At 40.2% G+C, this 23,871-nt stretch overlaps 2 protein-coding genes across 5 annotated transcripts; one reads left to right on the plus strand and one right to left on the minus strand.

Moving 5' to 3' along the window:
* Positions 1 to 554: 554 nt before the first annotated feature.
* Positions 555 to 11,243, minus strand: LOC131363963 (uncharacterized). The gene is made up of 8 exons (XM_058406972.1): positions 11,111 to 11,243; positions 8,591 to 8,775; positions 8,255 to 8,358; positions 7,869 to 8,063; positions 6,774 to 6,942; positions 3,108 to 5,722; positions 2,796 to 3,022; positions 555 to 1,374 (listed from the first exon to the last, which is right to left on the minus strand). The coding sequence occupies exons 2-8, from the start codon at positions 8,772 to 8,774 to the stop codon at positions 1,302 to 1,304; spliced, it is 3,567 nt and encodes a 1,188-aa protein (XP_058262955.1). The 5' UTR covers position 8,775; positions 11,111 to 11,243; the 3' UTR covers positions 555 to 1,301.
* A 2,099-nt stretch (positions 11,244 to 13,342) lies between these two features.
* Positions 13,343 to 22,961, plus strand: LOC131363262 (probable phosphatase phospho1). Of its 4 annotated transcripts, none has more exons than XM_058405609.1 (4): positions 13,343 to 13,868; positions 14,745 to 14,964; positions 16,812 to 17,008; positions 19,601 to 22,961. In XM_058405609.1, exons 3-4 carry the CDS (start codon positions 16,933 to 16,935, stop codon positions 20,353 to 20,355), a joined length of 831 nt encoding a protein of 276 aa, XP_058261592.1. In that variant the 5' UTR covers positions 13,343 to 13,868; positions 14,745 to 14,964; positions 16,812 to 16,932; the 3' UTR covers positions 20,356 to 22,961. The 4 variants fall into 4 exon arrangements, with proteins under 4 accessions (XP_058261592.1, XP_058261594.1, XP_058261591.1 ...); XM_058405608.1 differs by lacking the exon at positions 13,343 to 13,868 and adding an exon at positions 13,875 to 14,060; XM_058405610.1 differs by lacking the exon at positions 13,343 to 13,868 and adding an exon at positions 13,875 to 14,060 and having other exon boundaries at positions 16,812 to 16,982.
* Positions 22,962 to 23,871: the final 910 nt, after the last annotated feature.

A 23,871-nucleotide genomic window follows, 5' to 3' on the forward strand; every position in this document is an offset into this window, starting at 1 on the left:
CAGCAATTTGAGCAACAGTAGCTCGTCTGTTGGATCGGATCACACGGGCCAGCCTTCGCTCCCCACATGCATCAATGAGCCTTGGCCGCCCATGACCCTGTCTCTGGTTCACCACTGTTCCTTCCTTGGACCACTTTTGATAGATACTGACCAGTGCAGACCGGGAACACCCCACAAGAGCTGCAGTTTTGGAGATGCTCTGATCCAGTCGTCTAGCCATCACAATCTGGCCCTTCATCAAACTCGCTCAAATCCTTACTCTTGTTCATTTTTCCTGCTTCTAACACATCAACTTCGAGGACAAAATGTTCACTTGCTGTCTAATATATCCCACCCACTAACAGGTGCCATGATGAGGAGATAATCACTTCACCCCTCACTGGTCATGATGTTATGCCTGATTGGTGTATTTTAACCTAATAAATATCAGTAGAACATAAAAATAAATCTGTAGTTAGTGTATTTTTCACTGTAATTTACAGAAAGCTTGGCTTCCTATTATTTATAATAAGCTTCTTATACTACACTGTGATTCAGAAAACACTGAACAGGTCTAAGACAGAAGTGTTTATTCAGTTCGAATGGAAAAACAGTTCAATTATGGAAATAAACACTATTTTAAATAAAGCATATATTACTATGAACATCAAATCATTTTAATCCTTAAACCTTAAATCCCTTTCAGGTCGACAAACAACTCACACACTCGCACACACTTTTAGAAAAAAACTTTTAGAAATTTTAGAAAAAAGCTTGGTGCAGATTGCAGCATTCTGATGATTTTAATGTTCCCTTCCCCATCACTCTTATGGATAGTGTTATTATTTTATTTGTCATTACTTAACTCAGACCAGGAAAAAGCAAACACCGTAGAGGACTTTGGAAAGGACAAGCCCAGTTTATGCAAAAGGTATTTTACCCATTGGTGCACTTTGGCATTACTACTGCACCAGAGCTGTTTTCTGAATTGTAAATAAGAGTAATAAAATACTAAATATTTCAAAAGTATAATATTTTCAATGCTAATGAATAACAGTATTAATCAAACCATTCATCCTCGCTATATCCGAGGACACGGAGTCTATCCTGTGAACGGCAGGTGCAGAGAACTAACACACCCCAGACAGACCGCCAGAACACCTCAGGACACCATTCACACATTGAGCTTGGGATCAGGTCATAGTTCAACAGAAACCCGGTGTAGAGATTTAACCAATAAACCCACGAGATTGATCTGTGATTCTCTACACAATTCCGTCATGAGAACAGGGTGTGATAAACAGCAGTCATGGAAAGAGCATTTATTCTCCGAATCCTGCTGCTTTCAACGCCTCCTCCAAGCGTCTGATGTAGTTGAAGTCAGGATAGCCGTTCCTACAATAAAGAGAAAGAAAAACATAATCAGAACATGGTGTTCATAGTGTACTCTTTCAGTTTCTCACTGAAGCTATGAGACTAGTCTAGCCGGCTACAATAAAAAAAAAAAAACTCTGTATAACCTGTAATATTCTTTTAATTATCTGTGAATACTGTGATCTTTATTGCATGTGGTGGCCATCTTGGACAACAGAAATCAGGGAAAACTGGATGTCATGCAAATAAATCATGCTTCAGACTGCACACTGATCCGATTACTCATATTATTCTCTCTCTCTCTCTCTCTCTCTCTCTCTCTCTCTTTCTCTCTCAAGCTCATGGGGGGTGTTGTTAGGCTTATAATGTGTGTTTCCACATAGAAGAATTCCTTCTGAACTGTGGCCTTATTGCACAATTCCATAACTCTCTATTGTGCATGTAAGTTTGCAAAATGCTAGGCGCTAGGTTCTACTGTTTACAGCTCATTGTTTTCCTGTGGTAAGAAAACACATAACAGGCCACCGTGCAGAAATATCTGCAAACGAGGAGGCGTTCTGGTATAATGAAACTGTTGGCCTTGCAGGCCAGAACGATACATGTGGGCTTTTTTTTTAATTATGTTCTTAGTGCAAACACATGCACCACAAAGCTGAACTAATTACAGAGCTCTGGTCCCGTGAAAGTCTGGTTTTATATGTCAGTATCCATAACAAACCTTTCCCCTCCTGCCATCACAAAAACTAGAAACAGGAAGTACAAGAAGCAACCAGATTACTTGGGATTAGGTGTTGAGAGCGGCTAGTTTCCACGCAACAAGGTTTCGGTTGACGTAAACCTCTGACCAGAGGAGACGTCTGATTGGAACTTGAAGTGATGAATAAACACATATACACCTTAGTCCTGTAACAGCATCAACAACTATGGTCATTTTTTTTAAAGAAAGGGTAAATAAAAATGAAAAATCCTGTTACTGATTCATTTAGTGCTCTCTCTGGTCCACTGAGCCTCCTCTATAAAAATAATTTGGTGGTAGATAAATTGGTTAAGGTTCTGGGTTGTTGACCCGGAAGATCAGGGTTCAAGCCCCAGCACTGCCAAGCTGCCACCATTGGGCCCTTGAGCAAGGCCCCCAACCCACCTTGCTCTAGGGGTGCTGCATCATGGCCGACCCTGTGCTCTGACCCCAACCCCCATCTGCTGTTTCAAGTGTTCTGTTGAGTCTGACCATGGCCTGCCAGTTGACAACTATGTTCTATGTGCTAAATTTGCCTAATTTCAGCAAAAGGAAAATTAGCAATTAGCAATTCTTAAAATATGGATCATCTGTCAGAGACACTATCAATAACCTGTTAGTAAGATTTAGTATAATTATTCAGTTCTGAAAGATGGAAATCTCTCTAGTTGAAGACACCACCATGAAGACTGGAGATAATACTCACTTAGAGGCGCCCCCTTCTGTATTGGTTTTATGAGGAATGTTTCCCCAGACCACTCTTCCTTCTCTGTTTCCATCATCATCTGCAGATCCTACTTTGACTGTGAAGGTGAGTCCTTTGTGAAAAGCTTTCTCCAGAAGAGGCAGAAGCTTTGTAGAGCTTTTGTTATGCGGTAAAAAGGCTTCAAATCTGTTGCCTTTAAAAGGTTCCCCTGGGCAGGGATGATCCTCCTGTGGACACACCAGTCCATGAGTCTGTGGGAAATTTCACAGGTTATAAGTTATAGAAAGATGTTTACACAAATGTTAATCTTACCCCTTGAATACCATCGGGTATGTCATAGATAATCCTCAGTGTTGTGTCTCTGTTAAATCCAGGAATTGTTATTGTTGATTCTTGAATGGTCATGGTACCTTTGATACCAGAGGTCCTACAGATTCTGCAGCTGTTATGAACTTCTTCACACTCACTGCAACAGTTAAAGCCACATGCTGTTTGCTTAACAGTGCTGTGTTCTTTTTTACACACATGGCATGAAAGAAGGCTCTGATTTCCACTTGCATGAGGTGGCATGATGTTGTTCTTGGTATCTGAAACTCCAGGTGACCCCTGAGAATGCCTGATTTGGTCCACTGAAATGGCTGGGTTTATTTGTTTAATAAACGTTTCCGTGCTCTGAGCAGTGGTGCTTGTTTGGTCTCTGTTAGTCTCACCATCAGCTTTGTCTTGTCTTGTGGCAGAAGTGATGATGTTACCAGATGAGGTGTCTCTGTTCTCGATGTTCATGGTCCCACCATCGTGCTCCATTAAAGTAGGATCTTTCTTATCCAACTGTTCCAACTTTTCTTCTTTCATCTTGTTCTGGTTTTGACTTTGATTGTCTTGTTCTCTGGTGCCTTTAGTTTGGTTACTTAAAACCTGAGGAACCTTTTTTGAGGAACGAGCAACATTTTGCTCAGATATGGCTGAGGATGTTGGCTGGTGGCCATGTAATTTCTCAGGTCCTTTGCTGCTATGTAAACTAACTGGTTTGGGAGGCAGCTTATTCTCCAACGTATTTCCCCGTTCATGGAAGACCTTTGCCATAGTGTCCTCAACCTCATCACACAATGGTTTAGGGCCTAGGATAATTATATCAGTGGACATTACTAGGACTTTAACCATCTTATAGCGCTGCTTCAATAATGTACACAGCTCTATCAAGAGTTTATCCTTGCTGTTCGACAGTCCGAACTTGGACAGTGGTAGTGTTCTTGCTTCAAAGTCCATTTTAGCTGTAGCAATGAGACTCTTCAAACCACGGTGACATTCACCCACCTTTTCAGAGTCTACTCCTCTTAGACACAATGTGATGTCTTCCTTATCCAACTTCTCTTTAATTTGCAGGTCAGATGTCAAATTCTCAATTTCAGTATTATAAACCGACGTAAGGTACAGCCACAGTCTAAAAGACAAAACTATATCCATAGCAATGATTTCTCTTTTCTCAGAATTTTGGCTTATTCCCTTTTGTCCAGCAGATAAATCTACAGCCATTTGCATTGCTTCATCTTTTTTCATCTCGCCACTGAAGCTATTGGACCTTTTCAGGGTTGATTCTGAAGGCATAGCAGGGAAATTTTTGGCCTCTTGGTCTCCACTCAAACAAGCTGGAGTCACTGTAAGTTTAGATTTTGACATCTTGTCACCTTTTAGCTCCTGACTCTCCATTGTGCTTGTGCTGGTCTGGGCAGTCGCACTACCATGTAAAGTGTTTGGATCCAGATTACTATTCAAAGATGGCTTGATAATGGGAAGAGACTGTGGCTGTCCACTATCAATTCTCTTTCTCTCCTTTACAGATACACCTTCATCGTTTTTGGGAATTTCTAATCTATAAGATGTTAAATCCTTTATGCCACTGTTCATCTCTCTACTAAAATTGGCGGCCATTTTTCGTTCCTTCCCAGTCTCAGTTTGTTTGGTCTTGTTCCCTTTATTCGACTTGATTTGTGTCTCTGAGTCAGTTCCCATTTCCTCTGACTTGCTGAATGTGTTTTCATCTCTATCCAAAACAGAGTGTGGAGCAGAAGGCTTGGAAAAAACAAAGAGAGAATCTGTGTATTTATTTTTGTCCAGCCAGCTACCAGACTCCATCCATTCTGGATTGCTTGCGACATGTTTCTCTTGTGAAACTTCAGTTCTTCTGAAACTGAAAATGTCTTCTGTTGACTTCTCAATCTGTTCATCAATTTTTTTCAGAGATTCAACAGAATCGTGCCCTTTCTTGCTGGAGTTCTTTCTAGCAGTCCATCTTTGGTTCGTATCTTGGAGGTCCTTCTTTGCCGTGAATAGGTCATGGGAAGCTGCACCTCCTTGTTTCGAGAAGGTACATTTGGAATCAGAGGGAACAAATAGATGTTCTGAGTGGATTTCTTTCTTCATCCCAAATCCTCGCATGCCAACAATAAACTGCTTGGCTTCAGATACGTCACTTTTACTTCCAACCATATATACATTCCTGTCATCCTCATGGATCATTAGCATCGGCAGCCTCTCCCTAAGGGACTCCAGAGCATGTGTGAGTTCCTTCTCTGGAATTTCACGCTTATAAACATGCTCCTTGCGTAGCTGTGACTCTTTCTGCTGGTACAGATGTGCCAGATCCTCATGGGCCTTTATAACAGAACTTATGTCATTTGGAGACAAGGCTGATTTAGGTTTGAGATATAAAGTCGTGATGTCATCACAGTTCACATCCAGAACCTCTATCCTGTGCTGCTTGAGGATGCTCTGGTACTCCGTGGAGTATTGATGGAGATAACGGAAAATGTCTGAATCTACAATCAGGGAAAAGTCTTCATACAAAGCTCCAATATCTGAGTCCCATTTGTTTTCTGTCGAAGCCGTATGTGATTTCTGATTGCTGGAAGCACTTGCCAGAGGTAAATCTGCAAAGAACAATCACATAGTTCACATTGCAGCTGTGCTGAGCTCAGTGGCATAAAGATAAACACTGCTCAGATTTTTCACATCACTTGCCCTGCCCACATTTTTATTGCTAATGGTGATTCCTTGTACTGTAAATCTCCAGCTGTGACTGAACAGATGCGAAAGCATGATGAAGTCTGAGTACAAACTACACTGCCTGTGTAAATTCTTCAGCTTTTCTATGCTTTGTTCTGATTGTAGGATGAAGTTGCTGATCCTATACAGAGAAGCTGAAATGTTAAAATCTACATTAAAAGATTACAATGAGTGAGTCAGTTTTTCTGGTTAAGTCGACACCTTAATCATGGTTAAATTCCTCTACGTTGTGTTGATGTGAAGAATAAAACACTCCATGTTGTGTTGTGATGGCTTAGTGGTTAGCACTATTGCCTCACAGCAAGAAGGTCCTTGGTTCTGTGTGGAGTTTGCATGTGCCTGCGTGGGTTTACTCCAGGTACTCTGGTTTCCTCCCACAGTCCAAAAACATGTAGATAAGGTTGATTGGTAATTCTAAATTGCTTGTGTGTGGTTGTCTGTCTATATGTGTGGCCCTGTGATAGACTGGAGACCTGTCCAGGGTGTACCTCTGCCTTTTGCCCAATATGTGCTGGGATAGACTCCAGCAGATCCCTGTGACCCTAATTAGGAATAATGCAGGTATAGAGGAAAATGATAAACAATGAGATGTTCTGATAAGTTACTGCTGTCACCCTAAAGGGGCAAATTTACCAGTAACAGCACATCATTAGGTGTTTAGTTCTTATCTCAAAGCAATTTGATGTTGTCACTTCTGTTATAGCAGCTATAGTTTTACCCTCACCAGCTTCTCTTTATTCTTTCTCTATTAATAAGTCAAAAACAAATTCATTCATGTTACAGAGAAACCACAAAGAAACATAAACTCCTCTGTCCCGAATATGCCAGAAAACATGAAGTTACGTAATTATTAAATAAAAATGTAATTATTATTAAGCTTGAAGTAATAGATTATAATTAAATGAAGGTGCGTACCTGTTTTCCAGCTTTTACTCTCCAGGTCCAGACCCAACCCTTCACTGTGTTTTACTTCCTCAGTGTCTTTATTTGCATCTACCTGGCTGCTGGCAGATTCCATCAGGGGTGAGTTATATGTCTTTTTGCTTGCTCTCTTGGGCTGTGCCTTATCATCTGAGCTCTGGTCCTGGGTGAATATTATTAATATTTGATTATTTTCATTAGTGTTAGAGCTGATAAGCATACCGTTTTCGGTACATCGTGATATCTACTTCCATGAGACGAAATTACCAGAGAGGATGAGATGAACATAAAACAATACAGCAGAAGTCTGAGGGTTTGTATTTAAAGTAGAAGTATTAAGAGGAAGTTATCGCAATAGTACAGAAAGACTAAACTCAGCGGTTGTGAAGCTGGAGCTCCTTAAAAACCTCAAAAGCTGTTTTATCTACTAAATAACGTAATTAAACATACCACTGTGCAGTTGGACCTATTTTCTCAGGTGTTGATTAATTCTCTAGAATGGCAGCTCTGACAATAGTGCAGGTTTATATTAATGCACTCATCCTAATATGTTATTGTTTCTATAGCAACGGCTTATTCACAGGGATGTATACAGCAGACTGAAAAAAAAGTCTGTAGTCATTAATCTAATTAACTTTTCTGTAAGGAGATGTTTATTTAACATTTATTAAAGGAGTCTCCAGTGAAAGAGGCAATGTTTTTCAACATCTTCGAGACAGAGGTTTCTTTTTTTTTTTTTGGCTTTTTTAATAAAAATGTAGGCTGGTGAGGGAACCACCGTTTACAACTGATGTAATGTTAGCGACAACAGGAACTAACTAGTCCCACATCATTAAATGTAACTATAAATAAATAAAAAATATGATGTGATGATTTTCAATAGATATTTTAACTGTTGTTATACTGCTGTAGAATAAAAGGAATCGAATGCTTGATATTTTAGGAAATGAATCAACTAACAGTATTAACACCTTCATCATTTCATCATGCTTCATCATTTTTACATGGAGAGATTGTAATGATTTTTTTTTTATACTTCCTGTAGCTGGACTTAAATAAAAGGAAAAGTAAAGTAAAGAAGGTTTATACCTGTTTCTGCAGTGACTCCAGCACCAAGCTGCTGAGCCCCTGAACCTCACTGTAGCGTCCTTGCAGAGTGTACAGATGTTTGTCGAAGTCGTAAGTGAATTGGACTCCTGGAAAACGTTTATGCAAAGAAAAAAGAGTGTTTTTTCCTCCTGGGATTTGCCTGGGGTCAACCAGTACCGACATAAACAACAGGACCTGAGGAGGAGGAGGAAGAGGAGGAGGAGGAGGAAGAATGAAAAAGAGGGAATTAACACATTTACTTTAAAACTGATCTTCATGAGCAAGATCAGCAATAGTGTGAATGGAGAAACAGAGAGAGAGAGAGAGAGAGAGATGAAGAGTGACTGAATCTGAGTAAAACTTAATAAATGTGGAACAGCTGTTACTTTATCCACATCCACTTCTTCAGACTGAAGGCTGACGGTGATGTCATAGCTTTTGTCATTGACTTTGAGGACATGCTTTCTTGTCTGTGCGAGTCTTGAGGCGACTGTGAGAGACAGAGAGAGATGCCGGTTTATATATAAGATACATAACACTTTCTATTACTGTGTATATAATCACTAAAATGTGAGTTGATGTGTTAAAGTGTAACAGGGTCAAAGGTTATAATCTGAAATATGTACTCTTTAGCGTACATGATAAAATGAGTCTCCACTATTTTTATTCTGTCCATTACAGAAAATGGCATCGATTAATTCGGAAGAAATAAAACCTCTTACCTTCGCTCTCCTCAAACGTGATGAAGGCTGTTCCAGGCATCGTTTTGGAAACAGTGACCTTGCTGACATCACCTCCACCGTTCTTCTTACGCAGGAAATGGATCTGAAGTTTGTCTATGAGACGATTCTCAGAAACGTCCATGGGCAGACCGCTCACTTGGATGGTCCTTACTTCGCCAGCCATCCTGATCCAGGATCATTTCAGAAAAGGAAAAGAGAAGCTGTAGATCACATTCACTGCAAGGGACTGTATTTGATAATGAGCATAGTGAGGACAGCTGAGAAGATCACTGGAGTCCCTCTCCCCTCTATCACGGACATTTACACCACACGCTGTATCTGCAAAGCCAGCGGTATTGTGGATGACCTCACACACCCCTCACACACACTCTTCACTTTCCTGCCGTCTGGAAAGAGGTACAACCAGACTGTGTAAGAATTTCTTTCCTCAAGCCATCAGGCTCCTCAACATCCAGAACTGAAACTATACCAACTCTCTCTCTCACTCTCTCTCTCTCTCTCTCTCTCTCTCTCTCACACACACACACACACACACACAGACCTGAACTGACCTGTGTCAACTGTCTGAGATTCAACACATACATCTGTAACCCCACTCACACTACAAATGTTTACATTTTGTATTTGCACACAAATTCAACATATATATATTATAATATATATATACAAACATACACTATATGCTTAATGCTTCAGCATACCAAGACATTTTGGACAATTTGGGGATGGCCCGTTCCTGTTCCAACATGACTGCACACCAGTGCACAAAGCAAGGTCCATAGCGGGCATCCCCAAACTGTTCCCACAAAGACGGGGGAATGAAATTGTCCAAAATGTCTTGGTATGCTGAAGCATTAAGAGTTCCTTCCACTGGAACTAAGGGGCCGAGCTAAACCCCTGAAAAACAACACCTGAAATCAGTGATTTGAATGGGTGTGCCAAAACCAATATAGTGGCAATATAGTGTATATGATATAAAATATCACTGGTTTACAGTTTCTCTATTTTGCACATTTTATTTTGTTGCACGTTTTTATGCCACTATGTATCCTGTAATGTTTTCTGTTGTTTTTGTATTTTCTGTTTCTGCACCTGGTTGCACATGTTGTACTTTATGTAGCTAGGACAACTACTTTCTGTCCCTAGCTCCGTATTATCGTTTCTGTTTTGTAGTTATATGTTGTCTTATGTAGCACCAGGATCCTGGAGAAACGTTGTCTCATTTCACTGTGTACTGCGATATCAGCTATATGTGGTTGAAATGACAATACAAGCTTCTTGACTTGACTTGTTGACTTGACTAATGCAAGTAATGTAAATAAACACATTAGATCAGTGTATTTAAACTCTATTTACAGCATATGTACACTGATCAGGCATAACATTATGACCACCTGCCTAATATTGTCCCCCTTTTGCTGTCAAAACAGCCCTAACCCATTGAGGCATGGACTCCACTAGGTCCCTGAAGGTGTGCTGTTGTATCTGGCACCAAGATGTTAGCAGCAGATCCTTTAAGTCCTGTAAGTTGTGAGGTTGGGCCTCCATGGATCGGACTTGTTTGTCCAGTACATCCCATACATGCTCGATTGGATTGAGATCTGGGGGATTTGGAGGCCAAGTCAACTACTCAAACTGGTTATTGTACTCATCAAACTATTCCTGAACCATTTTTGATAGATACTGACCACTGCAGACCGGGAAAAGAGCTGCAGTTTTGGAGATGCTCTGATCCAGTATTCTGACACCTTTCTATCAGAACCAGCATTAACTTCTTTAGCAATTTGAGCAACAGTAGCTCGGCTATTGGATCGGAGCCTTGGCCGCCCATGACCCTGTCTCCGGTTCACCACTGTTCCTTCCTTGGACCACTTTTGATAGATACTGACCACTGCAGACCGGGAACACCCCACAAGAGCTGCAGTTTTGGAGATGCTCTGATCCAGTCGTCTAGCCATCACAATTTGGCCCTTGTCAGACTCGCTCAAATCCTTACTCTTGTTCATTTTTCCTGCTTCTAACATCAACTTTGAGGACAAAATGTTCACTTGCTGCCTAATATATCCCACCCACTAACAGGTGCCATGATGAGGAGATCATCAGTGTTATTCACTTCACCTGTCTGTAGTCATAATGTTATGGCTGATCGGTGTAGATGTTATAGGAAACTACACAGCATCACAGCAGGTGGAGTGCACGAGACGAGTGTTTTATTCCTCACTAATCACCTGTTGTCGTGTTACAATTAGCCGTGAGGCTAACAACACAGGCCTAGAGAATAAAAAAAACAGCACTTGCACTGATTTATTCTTCTTAATGTAAAGGAGACTGAAGCATTATTACTATGTTTTTTTCATCCAAAATTTAGCAAAAGTCATCCATTTATCAACACACACTGAAACAAATAAGTCACGCGCTCAGTTTAGAAATATCACCTTTCCGCTTCAGCTGACCTGAAATGCACTGCAAATGCGAACGCTTTGTTTAATAATAGCTTACTTTATAGTAAAAAGACTCGCCAACTCTTTTTTTTTCTGTCGCTTTTTCTTTCCTTTAGTGGAAGTCGCTATTTTCAGCAGCAGGGTTTGTTTTGCGAGGAAAAGAAAGTGAAAGCGCCTCGCGAGGACCGGATATGACGTAGGCATCTCGTTTAAATAAGTCTAAAACTTCAACAAGACCAACAGAAGACCTAGGAAGTTTAATTACGGGTCTATTACACCTTCAGACAATTCTAAACATGTGTATGAAAAACAAAATGTACATTTTTGACATTTATTTATAATTAACACTTTGTTATGAATTTGTAAATTTCCCATTTTGGATGAACAAAGTATCTATCTATCTATCTATCTATCTATCTATCTATCTATCTATCTATCTATCTATCTATCTATCTATCTATCTATCTATCTATCTATCTATCTATCTATCTGTCTGTCTGTCTGTCTGTCTTTATTATGCGTTGATGAAGCTTGCTAGAAGGAGGTATCAAGGAATCTCCAAAGTCAGCGCTTTGTAACGGTCAGTAATGGTCAGTTTGCTTCACCCCATCCGGTCACTGAATATTCTCCTATAAACCTTTAAATACTGTAACTCATTACTGTATACCGTGTTTGCTTGTAAAATGTCCATCAGTGTTATTGATGGAAATGAAACAATCAGTTAAAGTGCATTAGACATGAGGAACATCTGAGCAGTTAAGATATCACTCAATCGCATGCTTTTAAATAAGGAGCTGGAAATAAATTGTAGAATTTTCACTCTTTGAGATGCTAAACATTTTCTTCATTAGTTTTAAATACGTAACAGTTATGTCCATTGTTCTTTTAACAAAACAGGTTTTTAGTGTGGTTTAAGACTTTTGTAGCTTAGCGTATGTGTTTTTGAGAACATTGTTATTGTGTTAAATCAGTTCAATTGCAATTCTTTAACCAAACACAAGAGGGAGCACAAGGCGCGCCTTTAGACACCTCAGACTTTCTTTTCATCCCAGTTTACAGAGTTCAGCCAGGAGAAAACTTTTTAGAGGTGAATAAAAATCAGGCATTAGGTGAAACAGATCTCTCTCTCTCTCTCTCTCTCTCTCTCTCTCACACACACACATGTATGTATGAGGATGAACACACCATGAGAATGCAATAGAGAGAAAGGGGGGAATAAAAAGAGAAAATTCTGACTGAGTGATGAGTTCTGGCGCTGACTGATCAATATTTTTTGTTTGTTTCTTTGCTTTAAAGTATTATATAACAAATGGTGCTAAATGCAACATCTAGTTCAAGAGATTGATTGGAGATGAGGTGATGTGATGAGATGATCAGTGGAGGACAGGAGGAGGTTCTCACTTATAATGTCTTGCCCCTTTTATCATCTCAAGTCATTTATCTTTTCTTGTCTCATCTCATCTCTATCATCTATCATCTTGTTTGATCCATTATTTGTCTCATGTCATGTCTCATTTTAGCTTTTTACCTTCTTCTTGGTTTTATCCATTTGCTCCACAATTTTAAGATTTTAGGGACATTGTACTGAACAGTCCACGTTCTACAGTAAAGTTCACTGGGTAAGTGAAGGCGACTTGGCCGGTAGGTAACCTGATGCAGATGCTGATTTGCAGATGGGTTTCACATTCCTGTATTATTTAGAAGCAGGTGAGTTCTCACAAGGTGTAAGGTGAGGGCGCTGTAAGGGTGGAGAAGACCGGAATTATTCGCCTGGATTCTAACCTAGACAATGACACTGGAACACGAGTGTTGGCGTGAGGAGAGATGTAGGCGTCTGACAGGCAGACAATGATTTCTAGCTTCATCCCTGAGTAGAATGTGTATGCTATTCAGCAAGCATCTCTTTCAGACACAAACCTGTGTAAAGTCAGTTCATCTAATTAACTCCAGGATGCATTACTGATACTGTTGGAGTGCTATTAAACTGGAGTCTCACACACACACACACACACACACACACACACCAGACCCATGGTGTCCTTTTACAGTAACACATGGATGTCCTTTAGATCAGACCACTGATTCAGCAAAGTCCCCTATTTTTAGTTTGTGTTATGATCTTGATCCTGCACACACACACACACACACACACGTCTAGCAATGCCTACAATTTTGTACTGTATAAGTGTTTATGTGGTAATGGAAAGAGACCAATGAGGAGCTTTCATCTCCCTGGTTGAGGTTCCAGTGTCCTTCACATAGCTGGCAGGGCTGCAGGGCTGGACAAGGTCTGGCCAATAGATGTTGAAGCTGGGTAAGATAAGGTTGGGGTCATATGCTTAAAACTCTTCTGTAATGTTGCAATGGGAATTTGCAACACTGCCTTTGGACTGGAGTTCAGATTAGTGTGCTCCACTAATAAGGGACTCACAGTCCTCACAGACTCCGAAGATGAAGTCACCAGAGATGTGGACATGATTCAGGAGGAACTAGGCGAGTTCTTTAGAGCGTGTGGAAGACTGGACAAGCTCTTGCTCAGAGATACCAGTGACCCTGACTGCTTCTGCTTGCTGGATCTGCCTGATCCATCTTGATGCCTACATCTGGCTGGAGTCTCATCATTTAGAGGCTGCTTGCTGCTGCTGAAGATGCTCCACATGCAGCCTGGAGATACATGGGACTGCTGTAGATAGAATCACTTAGAGACCACAGAAATGACTTTGGACTGCAATCACCCTGGTCAGTTTGGTTCTCAGGTCTCTATCAGTGGACAGTCGATAACTTCAAGAAGTTATGAATTACAACTAGAACTGCAGGTAGGAAATGATTTGTGAATGGAGAAGTGAAGATCCAAGGATTTATTCAAGCTGATTGTTTGGATTTGTTGTTAATGACATTTAGACTTTTAGTAGCTTGTCGGTTTGCACTGGAATCACGCTTGAGCACGGATAATAAAGCTGTCACTGATGTTGAGTTGGATATAAAGTGTGTGCAGACGCAGCGATTACGTGAGTGACATTTCTCACACACTCGCAATATCCACTAGAGTTCAGAGCCGAAAACTTTCCACAGGTTACACATCATGGGCTATGTGTCACAAATCAAAATCTGTGACCATTTAGAATCTATACAATATAATAAAATATACAAATAAATGAAAAACCCCAGTTAATGTAATACTGTCTCGAGTATATACTTTGAGTCTCGATTGCTGTGGGATTTGGTTTGAGATGTGCTCAGAGATTAGATTATCCAGAAACCTGATTTATATCAGGATTATATAAGAGATCATTGTACATAGAGGTCACATGCACAAAGGCCTGTTGTGAGCATGGCTTAATTAAAAACCACCTCTAATCCAGACAAGGTCATCGAATCATGCAGTGTGTGTGTGTTGTGGTTATGAAAGAGAGATTGCTAAATAAATAAAAAGCTATTATTAGTATAGTGATTGTATAATATGAACGCTGGGTGGTGTCATAATCCCAGACGTAAGCAGGATCCAGAGCCACTCTGTGTTCCCTATATAGTGCACTAGTTTAGTTTATGTGGCCAGTATAGGAAGTGTGGATTAGGTGGTGGGCATTAAGGAAGTAAATGTCATTTGTTACTGTACTTAAGTATGTTTTTCTAGTATCCAGGATCTGTACTTTACACTGTTGTTGTTGTTCTTTTGGCTGCTCCCTGTTTAGGGTCGCCACAGCGGATCATTTGGTCCGCATGTTTTGATTTGGCACAGGTTTTATGCCGGATGCCCTTCTTGATGCAACCCTCCTATTTAATCCGGGCTTGGGACCAGCACTGAGAGTTAACTCTTCAGTGGCTGGGTTTGTGTCCTGCCCGGGAATCGAACCCCAGGCCGCGGCAACGAGAGCATGGGATCCTGCCACTGGGCCACCACTACATTTTGAAGTAACGCATCATACTTTCTACTCCACTACATTAGCCCACAACTCTCGTTATTTGTACATATATATTAAACACAGTTTTTTAATTATAGCACAGCAAGCAGGTACAGCACACGCCTTATTTTTGACCTACGTCGCTTTTTGCTTAATTCTTTGTAAACAGTATGGTAGCATTAAAACTGCAGTGTCCCACCCTGAAATACTATAGCCTATGATGGAGGAAAACCCTGACCACATCCCACTACTTGCACACCTATGATCCGTGGCCTGATCTGCAGGATTTGTTTCAAGTTGTAGAACAGAAGATTCTTTCATATTCAGATTCCTGCTCTGCCTCAATAACATACGATTTCTTCTTACAAGAATTCAACATCACATTTGAGAAAACATGTAGAGGTGAGCATGTGATAATCATAATGGCCATTTTCTTTAATATGAAATCTAATGTTAGCTTGGACAAAAAAAGATAATTATTCTATCATTATCTTAATTATGTCATTCATGGCTAGTTACGTTTTAGTTAGCTAAGTAAGCTAGAGTAATCAGTAACTCTTGAGTAGCAGTCTACACCGATCAGCCTAATATTGTGTTGGTCCCCCTTTTGCTGCCAAAACAGCCCTGTCCCATCATGCACTGTGTATTCTGACACCTTTCTATCACAACCAGCATTAACTTCTTCAGCAACAGTAGCTCGTCTGTTGGATCGGATCACACGGGCCAGCCTTCACTCCCCACGTACATCAATGAGCCTTGGCCGCCCATGACCCTGTCTCTGGTTCACCACTGTTCCTTCCTTGGACCACTTTTGATAGATACTGACCACTGCAGACCGGGAACACCCCACAAGAGCTGCAGTTTTGGAGATGCTCTGATCCAGTCGTCTAGCCATAACAATCTGGCCCTTTGTCAAACTCGCTCAAATCCTTATGCCCATTTTTCCTGTTTCTAACATCAACTTTGAGGACAAAATGCTCACTTGCTGCCTAATATATCCCACCCACTAACAGGTGCCATGATGAGGAGATAATCATGTCATGTTATTCACGTCACCTGTCAGGGGTCATAATGTTATGCCTGATCGGTGTATATTAACCTAACTGATGTTATACAGCAACCCATTAACCCAATAGCTCAACTTTTATTGTTGATATTTGACCAGTCACCAAGTAATAATTTTTTTTCATAGTATTTTTAATGTACAGAACAAGATTAATGCACAAATACTGTAAATGCCCATCACACATCAAAGCAATAGATACTAAATACTGAAATACTGACTGTGCTGAATTTATTCTTTTTTCCTCTGAATCTGTAGAGCAGCACGTTTCTGTTAAAATCAGTCTGCTTAGATCCTCACTGGTCAGTTGTTTAAAACTGATTCCCCAGGACACAGGAGTGTCCAGCACACATTAGTCATTCTGTTTGAGTTACCAAGTCAGACTGTCCCACTGTAGTACTTTATATTTGCTTCTGCCATGATGTTTATTTTTTAATTTTTCAAGAAAATTTTGTAAGAAAAAAGTTACAAGCTACAGACCCTGTTTTTATAAAAAGGTCCTTTTTCTTGTGTAGCGTCCATGGACAAATACTTGTGCCCTGTAAACACTGACACACACACAAACACACACACACACACACACACACACCATAAACCAGTGGTGGGCAAAGTACACATCTCCTGTGCTTGAGTGAAAGTAGGGATACCCTACTAAATGTTAAAATGTTACTCCAGTGTGTGTGTGTGATAGATCTATCTATCTATCTATCTATCTATCTATCTATCTATCTATCTATCTATCTATCTATCTATCTATCTATCTATCTGTCTGTCTATCTATCTATCTATTTTAGCATCCCGGTCTTGAAACCAAATTCTCACTAAAGACAATATTTATGACGTCAGCCGACGCACTGTCGCCGCGCGAGTCTGACGTCATCAGCCCCTCCTCACGCTTCGTCCGATGCGGCTGAGATGTCCCGGAGCTCGCGCGCCGCAGCACAGAACCGCGCGACCTTCAACCGGTACTGTTACTGCTGTTTATTTATCGGTACCGTTATTCTGCTCTTTCCGGTTTGTTCTTCATTTTTTTTCATTGTGTCATCCTCTCTCTCTCTCTCTCTCTCTCTGTATGTGTATGTGTGTGTGTGTGCGTGTGTGTGTGTGTTTTAAGAGGAGGGGTGTCTTTTCAGTGCACGCGCTGTACGGCACTGCAGGCTTCATTACGGCGCGCGCTCCCGTTTCCGTTCACATAGTCCACAGCAGCGCGCGCAGAGAATCAGTGAATAGATATCAATGAGCTTCCAGTAATTTTAGGGGTCCAAGCACTGACACAGCTGAAACCCTACGAGTATTGTGCTGTAATTGATTTTATTATTATTTTGTTATATTCTGGTCTATATATATATATATATATATATAGTTTTCCTAGGTGTATAATGCTACACTGAAGGCATATGGGTTTGAGGAACATGAGACGAAAGATCAGAATTTCAGTTTTAATTTCCTGAAATGTACAACTAGACATGTCAAAGTCTTGTTAGAACATGGTGCCTTTTGTTAGAACCCACACATTTCTCAAGTGATCAAAAATACAGGGACATGTGAGTGACAGGTGTTGGTGTGTCCTTTTAGACTCTGGTGTTCAGGTGTGTCCGGGGTTTCACTCTGAAGACTGCATTTGTTGTAATAAAGGAAAAACCAACATGAAGACCAGAGAGCTGTCTGTGGGAGAAAAGTAAACCATGAAAACCACTGAGCATAGACAATACAACAATGAAGGTCTTGCATGTCTGCTTCTGGAACATTTTCAATAATCTTTACTGTTGATAGAGCTCACGATGGTAGCAGCAGAATGAATTCAGACGTCTACATCCTGTCTGATGCGTCCAATCTAATCAGGAGGAGCTTCATCATGGAGCGAGACAATGATCCAAGACACACTGACACTAAACACAGGACTTCATCAGGGGGAAAGTGGAAGGTTTTAGACTGGACAAGTCAAACAGCAGACCTGAACACCACTGAGCAGCATTTCACCCCCTGATGAGGAGACAGAAGAGAGAAACTTCCTGAAACACAACAACTGAAAGAAACTGCACTACAAACCTGGAAACAGAAGAAAGCACAGAAGAAAACTGCTGAAGTTCTGATCTATTGTCTCATATTCATCTTTTGATCTCAAACCCAGATGTAGGGTAGGAGGTAGGAGAGAAGGGTAGAGCATGAGAAAAGAAACTGGCCTTGTGTTCCAATACTTTTGAAGGGAACTGCATTGTTGATGAAATATGACGACATGAAACACTGTATTATTTGATTGGCTTTTGCATAAACTCTAGATGTTTCATGAAGGTTTGCATGTCTGCTGATCTCTTCATTCACTGTGGAGAATATACACTACTCTCCGGTTTGACCCTGATGATTAATATTTTGTGTGTGTTTTTTTTTCTAAAGCAGCACATATTTCAATTGGACTGATTAAGAAACTGACAGCTAGTCAAAAAAGATAAGCATATATTCCCCCCGTGAATTAAATTATTTGACTTTTTGCCTTGAGGTGTTGCTTTTATAAGCAAAGAAGTCTTTCTGCTTATATCGTAATGTGTACAATTTATTCATATTTCCTTTTAATCCTTGATGTTGAATCGAATCAAAAACTTTTTTTTTCTCATGTGGGCTATTTGTTAGACGTTTACAGAATTCAGTCTACAGCATCATGCAAATTCTGTTTATGTGTTTTTCATTTGAAATGAAACAAAAAAATGCAAATGAGAATTTCATTTGATGAGAATTTTGCAAAAGGCTCTCAAATTTTTTTGCTTGTTTTTCTCTTTCATTTTGAAGATAAAATGAATGAATGAGACTGAAGAAAAACAACTTTTGGCTTAGTGGTCAGCACTGTTGCCTCACAACAAGAAGGCCCTGGGTTCCAATCCCGGGTTTGAACAGACAGGGGTCTTTCTGTGTGGAGTTTGCATGTTCTCCCCGTGCCTGTGTGGGTTTACTCTGGGTATTCCGGTTTCCTCCCACAGTCCAAAAACATGTACATTAGATTGATTGGTAATTCTAAATTGCCTATAGGAGTGAGTGTGAGTGTGTGTGGTTGTCTGTCTATATGTGTGGCCCTGTGATGGACTGGCAACCTGTCCAGGGTTTACCCCTGCCTTTCAACAAATGTGTGCTGGGATAGGCTCCAGCAGACCCCCGTGACCCTAATTAGGAATAAAGCGGGTATATAAGATGGATGTTTCCTTGTTTTCACATTTTTATTTTTGAAACGCTTACACTGATCGGGGTATGAAAGGCCAATGAAATCTAAACACCTGATGTGTTTAAAGTTAAAGTCAAACATACAGTTATAGAGGGAAGGGGGCGTGGCTTCCAGGTAGTGTAAGTTCATATAAACGAGTTGAAATCAACGTGCTGATTGGCTAAAGCTCATTTTGAAGTGTTTATGTGAGTCTGATTTCCTGATCACACCGATTAATAATGATGTCAGCAGAATGTAGTGTACTCATTTCTTTGCTGTAGAACATGACATGGACTATAATGAATAAGAATCACACATTGTAAAACAGGATTTATCATCTTTATCAAAATTAAAGGTCATTCCTAAATATTTTTTGTCTCTTTATTTGTGCAGAGAGGATAACCAGCAGCATGGCCGCCCGCTTCCTGTTTCTCTTTGACTTTGACGAGACGCTGATCAACGAGAACAGCGACAACTCGGTGGTCCGTGCCGCACCGTTCCAGAAACTTCCTGAGGCCCTGAGCAAGAACCACCAGCCCAGATTCTTCCTGGAGCACTCGCAGCAAATCATGAAGTTTCTGAGCGAGAGCGGCGTCGCAGAGGACGCCATCCGGGCCGCAATCCAGCAAATCCCAGCCTCTCCGGGTGGAGCGGTGCTTCTCAACTTCCTGTTGGCTCGGGAAGACTTTGAGTGCGTCATCGTCTCGGATGCGAACTCGTACTTCATCGAGACGTGGTTACGACATGCTGGAGCTCACAAACTTTTCACCAAGGTTTTCACCAATCCAGCAGAATTCAACACAAACGGACGCCTTGTCCTGCGGCCTTTTCACTCCCACTCCTGCCCCAAGTGCCCGGAAAACATGTGCAAGCAGGCCATCCTGAGAGAGTACGTGAGCAAAAGGGCAAAGGAACGAGGGGAACCTTTCCGAAAGGTATTTTATATAGGCGACGGAGAAAATGACATCTGTCCCACGTTAGCGTTGGGACAAAATGATACAGTTTTCCCCAGGAGAGGATTCCCGATGCATAAGATCATCCAGGATCTGCACAAAACGCAGCCCGGTATGTATAAACCCTCGGTAGTGCCCTGGGACCGAGGCGAAGATGTAGTAGACTTCCTGAAGAAGGTCCTACAGGAGAAATAATCTGCTGGAGCAGATGAGTGAAAGAAAACAAATAAAAGAAAGGAGGAGGAAGGAGGGAGATGAAGTTACTGACAGATACCTAATACACAAACCAGCACCTGAGACATGATTAGCCTTGCATGAACCCCGCTAAGACACTACACCAGAATAGACAAGGTCACAGTGAGTGAGTGTGTGTGTGTGTGTGTGTGCGTGTGTGTTTGTATGTCGAGGCTGAATGAAACTCTCATGACTGAGCATTTAACAATGATGTACAATATCACACAGAGAAATGGCTTCCGGCTAAAGGCTAATGCAAGGCTAACCTTTGTTATTGTCTTCCAGAACTCAAACACACACACACACACACACACACACACACACACACATATATATATATATATATATATATATATATATATAGGCCAGTATTAATAATACAATCATTAATGCTAATATACACAAATTCAAATGCTAATAGATCCAGAGATTAGTTGTTCCTGTAAGCTAATGTCAAGCTAATCTCTCTCTCTCTCTCTCTCTCTCTCACACACACACACACACACACACATTTCTTGTGTATGCTGATTATCACCATGAAAATACTTCACAGAGACACTGAACATTGTGAACAAACATCACAGACAAAATGGCGGCACACAGAGGAAAAGTTCTACTGCACTGCAGACTTCACAAATTTTTATGACAGACACATTAGAGACACGTCTCTGTATGTTTTAGGTTTGTAGTTATCGTGGGTTTTTTTGTCCTGAATAATGCTAAACGGAAGACTTTTTTTACTCTAGCTAGCGTCATCAGAAACCATTCACTTTTCCAGTAGACATCATCACAGAGCCACAGAAAACCGAACCTTATCGAATGGTTTGAAATGGAAATTTTATAAGCGTGGTTTCATCGTCTCCTGCCATATATACCATCTCTCACTCTTAGTAAAGGTGTACGGAGATGTTAGGAAGAAAAACAAGGCTTGGAAGGAAGCAGTAGAGTTTGTTGGTTTTTGTAGCAGTGTTTAATAGCAACCAGTAAAATCACTCACAGGAAAATACAGCAGAATAATCAGCATCTCATTTCCTCATCCAGTCATTTTTCTTCTGATCTCATTCTTTTCTCTTTACAACATAACTTCATCTCTTTTTCTCCTCTTTTTCTTCAAAACTTTCTCTCTCATCCTCTCGGTTTCCTGTCCTTCATTTCTGTAGTTGTTTAATTTTAAAATCTTCATTTCTTAAAGTTCTTATATCTATTTTTTGTGTCTCGTTTTTCATCGGCTCGTCTCAGGTTACTTGGTAAAAGCGTCTCTTGTTTTTACGTCTCATCCTGCGCTGTCATTTCCTCACCTTATCTTGCCCCCCCCCCATTTTATCACTTTTCTATTCACTTTTTTGCATCTCATTTGGAGCTTTCTTGTACTCTTTCAGCTTGTGTTTCTTGTGTCATTTCTTTCATCTGAATCGTTTTTTTTTTTCAATTTCATATTTCCTGTTGTCTTCTCTTATTTTTCATCGACTCATCTCCCTCTTCCTTATCGTGTGTTGTTTTGCCTGGCTTCTTCTCGTCAAGTCTAGTTGTTCCTCATCTTATCTTGCTTTTTTCTTATCTTATCTTGTTTTTACCTGCACTGGCTTATCACTTCTCACGTAGTTTCAATTTTCCCTGCCTCATCTCGCGTTTCCTCGTTTCGTTTTTTTTCCCTCTTCTCGTCTTACCACTTGAACTCCTGATGCTGACTTTTGTAAGCCGAACAAACTTACAGGTGCTCTGAAGATTTTTTGTTAGGTAATCCTTGTGATCCCTTCCTCATGAAACCAAAGTAGCTGTTTAATAAGATGCGATATTATTTTAATAATAAATCAATATGTAAAGTGTGATTACGGATTATAAAGCCATTATGACAAAGCATGTAAGAACAATTGTGTGTATGGTAATAGTTGTAGTATATTTATCGTGTTTTGTGTATTGACCTTCCTGATTTTAAGATTTTAAGACTTTAAAGACTTTTAGATGGTGTTTGGCGACACCTAGTGGTGCTGCATCAGTATTACAGTGTGTGCTGAGAATGTGGAAGGTGCTGGAACTCTGGACACTGGTTCGAAAGCAGGATGATGTTTCATGTACATCTAACGTCAGGTATAGAAATAAATGATTACACAATGATCATAAAATGTCATTCAGGTTTAATTTGGTTCCTGCTGTCTATCAAGAAAAAGCAACAACAATAAAGTGCGGCATTTTATGGAAAGTTATAGCTGCGTATTATAACTCTCTCTCAATAATCTCTCTGTTTTCTTTTCATTACAGAATCTTGTGCACTACGGAGCACACTAACAATCCCTTATTGTGAGGGAACATGGTCACTTTGTGTCATAAACACCATCAAAGTCCACTGTGAATATTTATTAACATGTTAGGCTAATAAGTTTTTGCTTATTATATGCACGAGATCTTAGCAATGAAAGGGATTAAAGCCATTAGACAAAAAGGTAATTATTATTATTATTGAATGGAGAGTTTCGCTCTGTATTTACTGATTGTATTTAAAAAGAGAAAAAAAATGTAAGTATTAATCTTTATTTTACTGATTTATGCAAATATGAATAAAAAATCGAAAGGCAAATAGTCTGATAGTCTGGATCTCATTTTTGACTTTGGTTGGCTGCAGCTACGTCCACAGGGTGGAAGCAAAAGGACAATAAAACTCTCTCTCTCTCTGTCTTTCTCTGTGTGTCTGTCTGTCTGTCTGTCTCTGTCTGTCTCTCTCTCACACTTTCTGTTTCTCCCTCTCTCTCTCTCTCTCTCTCTCTCTCACACACACACACACACACATGCAGAGCTGGATGCTGGACTGCTGGATGGACAGACAGATGTGTGTAATACTAAATAAAAAGCATTTTATTTATTTGTTTGTTTTACAGTAGGTTGAACTTCCAACAAATGAGTAAAGACATTTAGGAAACATTTCCACAAATCAATCAACTGAGACCCAGGAGACAACGAATAAAACTAAACGTCCAGTAATTGTCTCTGTGGGTCCATCGAAAACTTTTTCCCATTTTTAATGCGAGTAATGAGAAAAAGATATACATAATTATATAATATAAGTTTTATAAGCAATAAGTAAGTACACCGATCAGCCATAACATTATGAGCACTAAGAGGTGATGTGAATAAGACTGATTACACTATGAAACAAATTATTACTTTTTTCTTGTTCCTGGGAAATAAGTGTTATTTCCCCATTCTTTGTAACCCAAATAAAGAGAAAAAAAAACATCTTAGCCATGAAAGTTTGGGTTTGAACCCTGAGCAATGGGATTCTCAAATTCTCATATTTCTCTAAACATGTGAAAAAGAGCTAAATTATACTTTCCAAAAAACCTCTTGAATTGCAATGAAACTTTGAAAATGAAAAACAAGAAATTTGGAAATGGTGGCATTCTTGATGGGTCTTCAAGGAGGCTTCACAAAATTCCCTTACTGCAACACACTACAAACAGAAGCACTGGCCACCAAGGACTA

This window comes from Hemibagrus wyckioides, linkage group LG13 (assembly GCF_019097595.1).
Source record: "Hemibagrus wyckioides isolate EC202008001 linkage group LG13, SWU_Hwy_1.0, whole genome shotgun sequence".
Classification (NCBI taxonomy): domain Eukaryota; kingdom Metazoa; phylum Chordata; class Actinopteri; order Siluriformes; family Bagridae; genus Hemibagrus; species Hemibagrus wyckioides.

Coding starts and splice junctions, on each gene's coding strand:
- LOC131363262 (XM_058405609.1), top strand. CDS start 16,933: ATGTCCCGGAGCTCGCGCGCCGCAGCACAGAACCGCGCGACCTTCAAC. Junction 17,009..19,600: donor TTACTGCTGTTTATTTATCG/GTACCGTTATTC, acceptor TTATTTGTGCAG/AGAGGATAACCAGCAGCATG.
- LOC131363963 (XM_058406972.1), bottom strand. CDS start 8,774: ATGGCTGGCGAAGTAAGGACCATCCAAGTGAGCGGTCTGCCCATGGAC. Junction 8,064..8,254: donor AAGAAGTGGATGTGGATAAA/GTAACAGCTGTT, acceptor CCTCCTCCTCAG/GTCCTGTTGTTTATGTCGGT. Junction 3,023..3,107: donor TACCCGATGGTATTCAAGGG/GTAAGATTAACA, acceptor GTGTGTCCACAG/GAGGATCATCCCTGCCCAGG.